Source organism: Octopus bimaculoides, chromosome 5, assembly GCF_046866305.1.
Source record: "Octopus bimaculoides isolate indiv1 chromosome 5, ASM4686630v1, whole genome shotgun sequence".
In the NCBI taxonomy this organism is placed as follows: Eukaryota; Metazoa; Mollusca; class Cephalopoda; order Octopoda; family Octopodidae; genus Octopus; species Octopus bimaculoides.
The window spans coordinates 114,771,014-114,779,278 of NC_142932.1; the positions used below are offsets into that span (position 1 = coordinate 114,771,014).

The window sequence follows — 8,265 nt, forward strand, 5'->3', positions numbered from 1 at the left end:
CACACACACACACACACACATTCTGTATACATACATATGTACATGTATGTATGCATGTATATATATGTATATTAGGTCGTCAAGTATGAAATTTGTAGAAAAGAAAAAAAGATGTTTTAGAAATACAAGGAATATTTTTATTCATCAAAGTATGCACCCATATTGTCAATACACTTTTGCCATTTCAGCAGTAGCTTGTCCATCCTGGAACTGTAAAAGCCTGGCAATCTAGAGTCAATAAAATCTTGGAAGGCCTGTTTTACAGTATCACCGGAATTAAATATTTTTCCTATCAAAAAGTTATCCAAATTCTGGAAGAAGTGGTAGTCAATGGGAGCAAGATCAAGTGAGTATGGTGGATGATGGAGAACTTCCAACTCCTGTAGTGTCGCCAATGTCATTTTTCGACGTGTGGTCTGGCATTGTCTTGCAATAAAATAAGAGTGGATCTGTTGACTAATCTAGGCTGTTTCTGCATCATTTGTTCCAGTTGGCTGCAGTATACTTCGGCTGTGATTGATGAGCCAAGTTTAATGAAATCATAATGGATCACACCTGCGCCAGACCACCAAACACACACCATCAGCGTCTTTTGATGAATTTTGCTTTTTGGACTGTGTTTTGGTGGCCCGTCTTTGTCGGACCATTGTGCTGAACGCTTACGGTTGTTGTATTGGTTCCATTTCTCATCACGTGTTACAATTTGATTCAAAAAGGATTCATTTTTGTGACGACACAGTAGCATAATGCAGGCTTCCAAACGTTGTTGTTTCTGATTTTCATTGAGTCCGTGTGGAACCCATTTATTCAACTTTTTCACTTTATCGATTTGAACTAGGTGAGTCAATATTGTTTGCTTGCCAACACCAAACAGTAACGATAGTTCACGGTCACTTTGAGATGGATCTGACTTGACAGTGGCTTTCAGTTCGTCATTATCCACCTTTGTTTCTGGTCGACCGCGTTGCTCATTTGTGAGGTCAAAATTACCAGAATGAACTTTTGAAAACCAATTTGATACTGTCTGCTGTGTAATAACATCAGAATGAAATACTCCATTAATATTCTGAGCTGTCTGTGATGCTGTATTTCCAAGAAAGAACTCATATTTCAAAAAGACTGTACGAATTTTCGACTTATTCATCTCTAAACAAAAATACCAAAACACGATTTATAAATACTTTTTAAAGCGCAAAACGAGTTAGAATAAAGAAATAGATGTCAGCTTTCTAACAAAAAATAAAGATTGTCAAAAAATAATAATGGTGCAAAATGAACAGCTGTTAAAGTTTACCATATACCTTACTACAAATTTCATACTTGATGACCTAATATATATATATATATATATATATATATATATATATATATATATATATATATATATATATATATATATATATATATATATATATATATATATGCACATACACGTGGATATGCATATATATATATGTATATATGCACATACACGAGGATGTGCTGAAAAGTTCCTGGATTTGGGTAAAAGAAAATACAGGAGGATCAATTAATTATGATTTTCTTCAACATTTTCCTCTCTCAGATCCACACACTTATTGCAGTGGTCCTTTAGTCTTTGTAAGCCCTGTAAAAAGAACTCGGAAGGTTGGAGCTCCAACCAGCGATCACTTCCGAATCGGAATGAGATTTCTTTCCTTTGAGAAGTTACTTCAGTTGTTGAAAGTGGTGATAGTCGGAGAGGACCAAGTCAGGAATGTAAGGTGGTTGGTCTACCAATTTGAAGCCAATGTCACGTATTTTCCGTTGAGTTTCAATTGTTAAAGTCATGTAGAGTCTTTACGTTCTCAGTTCAACTTCGGCCGGAGTCGACTTTGCCTTTCAACCTTTTATGGGTCGATAAAATAAGTACCTGTTGAACAATGGGGTCAATGTAATTGATTTACCCCATCCCTCGAACTTCCTACACCTGTGCCAAAATTTTAAACAAATATTCTACTAAGGTTTCTGACGCACAAACTGAATATGTAGCCGAAATTTAGCAGATTGATTCCTTTTGATTGCATATCTAGAGCAGTGGTAAAAAAGAAAAATATATCGTTTTCATTATTGTTAATTAGTGTGTAGAATTTCAATTGGAGAGCTAATGTGTACAGCTAATTAATATTTCAAACAAATGTTACCCGTCATACCTGGAAGGTATACTTTTGCCTCAATCGGAATATCAAGAAATATGCGATGCATGCAATAATTATGATTTCACTTTTAAGAAATTTCTTGGTGTTGATAGAAAATGATGAAATGAATTTTAATTTTCAAAAGAAAATTGTTTATTACATTAAAATAAATTTAAATAAAACAAATTTCTTATTTGCATAACTCCTCCCATAACGTCACTCTCAGTTACAACCTGCTTGCCTTTTCCTTCTCTTCTTTCTCTCACACAGTGTGTTTGTTTGTGTGTGTAGCGTTCTTTTACTCAATGTCTACTACTACTACTACTACTAATGGAGGTGCAATGGCACAGTTATTAGAGTAGTGGACTCGCGGTCATAGGATCGCGGTTTCGATTCCCAGACCGTGCGTTGTGAGTGTTTATTGAGCGAAAACACCTAAAGCTCCACGAGGCTCCGGCAGGGGATGGTGTCGAACCCTGCTGTACTCTTTCACCACAACTTTCTCTCACTCTTACTTCCTGTTTCTGTTGTGCCTGTATTTCAAAGAGCCAGCCTTGCCACACACTGTGTCACGCTGGAATCTCACCGATAACTACGTTAAGGGTACACGTGTCTGTGGAGTGCTCAGCCACTTGCACGTTAATTTCACGAGCAGGTTATTCCGTTGATCGGATCAACTGGAACCCTCGTCGTCGTAACTGACGGAGTGCTACTACTACTACTACTACTACTACTACTACTACTACTACTACTACTAAGCCTAGTAAGGGCACGCATTTTAACCTTTTATTTTTACTCTCTCTGTATCTCTTTCTTCTCCTGCCTCCACTTTCTCTAAATGATGTTATGCTTAAAAAGAGAATGCAGCCCATCAACCAACAGATCGGCAATTATTATACAGAGATAATTTCAGAACTATATGCTTTTTTTCTTGAATTCATTTTCAATTTAATGAAAAGTCTTTTTTGGATTCGAAACTGTCATTGTTTAATGTTGGGCAATTTAGGTTTTATTCGTTTAACTCTTTGGCTTATATTGTTTCGACGATGGCACTAACCTTCATCCATGTGAACTTGGTGGCGGTGTGATTCGTCCAGTGCTCGAAATGCGACAAAGATTTTATAACGGTGTGCCTGGCCTAGAGCTCAAAATGGGATGTAGTCATTGTTTCATGTCTGGCTTTACATATTCAGTTAGCTCAGCTCCCAGGCCTAGACTACTTCGATTATGAAATGGTTTATCCCACTGCTTGTTTAAGATTTGAGAGTTTTTTTCTTCGTCTGAAAAAGGATTAGGTCCTGCGACAAAATCTGAAAAACATGATCCACTTGAAACACTCGTTGGCTCTGGACTAGGTTTATCTCTCCAGAGTTCTGCGATACTATCGTCAAAATCACGACTCCATCTCGAGGTGTCAGGGTCCCATGTATCGAAAGGACTTACCTGATGTTCAAATTTTTCAGGATCAACTGTTATATTCATTGGGCTTTTGCAAGACCACCAACTGCTATCAGATAAATTTTGTGGTGGTTTGCCTGTCTCCGAGTTCGAATTGGAATGCAGGCTTCCCATTTGGAAAGGAGATTCTTGGTTTTGAAATTTTTCAGGATCAAATGTTATATCTGCTGCATTTATGAAAGACGACAAACTGGTGTCAGATGGACATGATGGCGGTGTGCTTGGCCTAGAGTTTAAAGTGGTATGTAGAGATTGTTTAATGTTTGGCTTTTCATATTCAGTTTGCTCAGCTCCCAAGCCTACACTACTTCGATTATGAAATGGTTTATCCCACTGCCTGTTTAAGATTTGAGAGTTTTTTTCTTCGTCTGAGAAAGGATTAGGTCCTGCGACAAAATCTGAAAAACATGATCCACTTGAAACACTCGTTGGCTCTGGACTAGGTTTATCTCTCCAGAGTTCTGCGATACTATCGTCAAAATCACGACTCCATCTCGAGGTGTCAGGGTCCCATGTATCGAAAGGACTTACCTGATGTTCAAATTTTTCAGGATCAACTGTTATATTCATTGGGCTTTTGCAAGACCACCAACTGCGATCAGATAAATTTTGTGGTGGTGTGCCTGTCTCTGAGTTCGAATTGGAATGTAGGCTTCCCATTTGGAAAGGAGATTCTTGGTTTTGAAATTCTTCAGGATCAAATGTTATATCTGTTGCATTTATGAAAGACGACAAACTGGTGTCAGATGGACTTGATGGCGGCGCGCTTGGCCTAGAGCTCAAAATAGGTTGTTCAGTTTGCTCAGATGTATGTGAACTAAATTGGAATGGTGGTGAATATGAATTTAGTTGTGTGGAAAAATTACAATTGTGTGAATTCGAAAAGATCCGACGTTCCCGAGGTGCTGAAACTTTGTTCTCAGAAATTCTTTTAAATGGAAAGATTGTTTTTCTTTCATGTGCGTTATATGGCATATGTGCCAATGACGTTGTGTATGGTCGTGACGCTATACGCGCAGGGTATAGTTTAGGTAGATGGAGGCGAGGTTTTTCTTGTGTTATGAAATGGTGGTACTCTTCAAAAGGCCTTCTGTTTGACGAAATTTCATCATTATTTTCCTTAGAATATTTGAGAGCACAAAGCAATGAGTAAGGTAACTTAGTTACACTATTTCGAATAATTTCTGTGGGATGTAGGTTTATTCTTGATGTCGAACATACTTTCTTTCCTTTGGTCATGCATTTTTTATTCGTTGCAAAATTATCCTCGTCTTTCTTTGGTACACATTTATCTTGTTCTACGATTCCGTTGTTTGATTTAACTGCATAGCTGTCAGGATTGACACCCTCTTCTCTATTCAAAGTCTTACATTCCAGTCTGTTGTTTTCATTCACGTCCTTATCGTCTGCTACTCCACACGTACAACATATCTCTGTGTTCTCGCCTTTTGATTCACCATCATTGTTTAATTGTTTATTGTGTTGACTTTTCTCGACACCTATTTCAATCGTTTCCATCACACCATCAACATCATTCTCAATTGTATTTTCACGATCGTTATCTTGAGAACCAATATGTCCAATATTATCTTCTGTAAAATCGCCGCATTTGTTTAGTCGTGTACTTTTGAATAACTCCTCATTTAGATCGTCTGAATATTGTGAATGATCAGCCATTTTTTCAGTTTGGGAGCAGAGGTGTTCATAGCTCGAAAAACTCATTCACTGTGAAATTCAAACCGGTCACCTCAGATTGACTGTCAATGGATAGAAATCACACTAAATGATTTATTGTTTTACTTTCAACTGTGACGTCACCAATGAATGTGACAGTCATTCACGCTGTAGTAATAGTGGTAATAGTAATGTTATCGCTATCACTTTACTCTTGCTGCTAATATGAATATTATGTTATACATACAACAACTGCTAATGGCACAATCAGTGAAACAATAAACAAAATGTTTAGCTGTTTTTAGTTACGTATATTTCCGTTCTGCGTTCAAACACCCTGGGGTTGGTAAAATAAGCACTAATAAAATACTGAAGTAGACTTTAATCAGCTATCTCTTTATCATAAATTTGTGGTTTTGTGTTTATGTTAAAATTCATTGTTATATCTGATCGATTTCGCACAGAAAGACGAGCCCCTCATATATCTACCTAGAATTCGAAAAAACTGGCAGAATTTGCTTTTATCAGACAATATTATAAGCGACTAATATTTGTTTTCTTTCTTACAGGACTCTTTAGTTCAGCTGAACCTTTTGGTCTTATTAGTTTTTGAAATCATTGGCTTCTTTCTCGAAAGACTTGGTTCATATTTAAGAACCTTCAATACCGTTCTTACACAATGTGGGTAACATATCCATAGAATTTACTACCTCTGTTACAGTTACACATTGGTGTTTGATAACTTCCATTTTAATTAGCTTTTTCGCCCTCTATAGAGCTTTCTGCAGCCTTTCAGATCTGTTCATTACCCCCCAAAATACTCTTCTTCAATCCACCTCTTGACTATGTTATTCACATAGCTACAAATAACAACCGAGTCGCCCCGAAATCATAGCCAACTGTTTTATGTTGAACAGGTGCCGGCTTTGGGAAATGATAGTTGCTGAAACTTGTATCTGGAAGGATCTATAATTTTAACATATAAACGTCTTTGGAAAGTTGTTCTCTATAGAAGTGAAAGATTTGCGAAGTTCATGACAGTAACAATAGTAGCAACAGTGAACTTTTGCGTTATGAAAAATTTGTCTCCAAGATAGATGTTAGAGAACTGGTCAACAGCATGAACAAATATCATTCTGCCTGTCTCCTTTTTCTCAATATACAATATCTGTACACCACTTTAAACACTACACTACACTACACTACACTACACACACGCACACATACGCGCGCGCACACATACGCGCGCGCACACACACACACACACAACGCATATACCACCTTTATTCAACTGAAGCAACAAAATTTGAAAAAATCTAACGATAACCTACGTTGACAAGTAGTAATGGTTGTGGAATAAGTTAGCGTATCATGATATTTCGGGCATGACTCTGTCGAAGAATAACAGATATTTCAATGAAGGACTATGTCCAAAATCTTCTAGTTCTTCTTTTTTCTTTACAGCCAACTAACAGTTCAGTTGTATCTACCGTCTCTGGATGAACTTTGAAATGATGGTGATGCCAAAACAACACAAAGTCAATATTGATAAACTTCTACTATTCTTTCTTTTTTCCTTCTATAAGCAAATAATAAAGAGTGTGAGTGACGATGATTGGAGACACTTATTATTCATAAGGATTCTTCAAAAAAGATTAAACTACAGACAAGCAGTTTTTATTGTCTGGCCTTATGAATGTGAGTGAGTATGTATGTATGTATGTATGTATGCATGCAGAATATATGGGACTTGGTTTTACAGTGTAAAGGAATATACATTTTCATAGGACTTTGAACTTTGAACTCTTTTATTCTTCTGTGATGACCGCATCCTCCCAAGAAAGAAGGAAAAAAAAGAAAAATACTTTGTAAAGAAATTTCAATGAATTGACATCATCAAATTGAAAAGAAACCCCTCTTTCTCTCTCAGTATCTATCTATCTATCTATCTATCTATCTATCTATCCTTTTCCAATCTTTTATTATTTTTCTCCTCTTTCTTGATTTGTCCTGAAACCTCTCTCTATATCTACTCAACCCGCTTTACTTTTCTTTCTCTCTCTCTCTCCCTTTTACAAAGAAAGCAAAAAAACAATAAAAAATAAACTATATTCTCCTCTTCTAAACAAAAAAAAAACAACAAAAAAACATCCGATTCCTATAAATGAACAACGAAACGTTATCTTTTTACCATTTTGATTTTGATTTTGTGTGGACGAGATCGAAAATGAACGAAAGCGCTAATAGAGGATTATCCAAAATTCTGCCTGTCTCCCTTTTCTCAATATACAATATCTGTATACCACTTTAAACACCACACACACACACACACACACACACACACACACACAACGCATATACCACCTTTATTCAACTGAAGCAACACAATTTGAAAAAATCTAACGATAACCTACGTTGACAAGTAGTAAAGGTAGTGGAATAAGTTAGCGGGCATGAGTCTGTCGAAGAATAACAGATATTTCAATGGAGGACTATGTCCAAAATCTTCTAGTTCTTTTTTCGTTACAGTCAACTAACAGTTCAGTTGTATCTACTGTTATATTCATTTTTTTTAACGTTCATGTCATTGAGTTGACGGTGTTTTGGGAAAGTAACATCAAGTGATCGCATAAAAGAATTGAATCAGGTGGGGTGTAGCGTTAGGTTTGGCTGGTTTTGAACTTAGGAAGAATAGCAGATATTGATTGGCGAACTGCAGAACGAGCAGAGAATGCTTCATCTTGGAAGAGGTAAATGCTCGTGAGAAAAACAGTAACGCTGATTAAGAATCCTCAAAAACTTGAGTGATTACACAAATAATCACTGCATTTGTTTGAGTGATTACAGTGGTCCCTAGTTTGATATAATGATGTTAACGATTACAAGAAAAATTAAAAAGAAAAAAGTATATTGCAGAGCAATATACTGGTTGTATCATTGTTGTTTGGGACTGCTGGTGTGTCGAAATGTCGAAATG

General features: G+C 36.6%; 1 protein-coding gene across 2 annotated transcripts; it reads right to left on the reverse strand.

The window, feature by feature from the left end:
• Positions 1 to 1,006: 1,006 nt before the first annotated feature.
• Positions 1,007 to 5,428, reverse strand: LOC149135796 (uncharacterized). 2 transcript variants are annotated; one of them, XM_089353007.1, is made up of 2 exons: positions 3,600 to 5,428; positions 1,007 to 1,146 (listed from the first exon to the last, which is right to left on the reverse strand). In XM_089353007.1, exons 1-2 carry the CDS (start codon positions 5,334 to 5,336, stop codon positions 1,141 to 1,143), a joined length of 1,743 nt encoding a protein of 580 aa, XP_089209133.1. In that variant the 5' UTR covers positions 5,337 to 5,428; the 3' UTR covers positions 1,007 to 1,140. The 2 variants fall into 2 exon arrangements, 1 of the variants encoding a protein (XP_089209133.1); XR_016242031.1 differs by having other exon boundaries at positions 1,013 to 1,146; positions 3,214 to 5,428.
• Between the last annotated feature and the right edge of the window lie 2,837 nt (positions 5,429 to 8,265).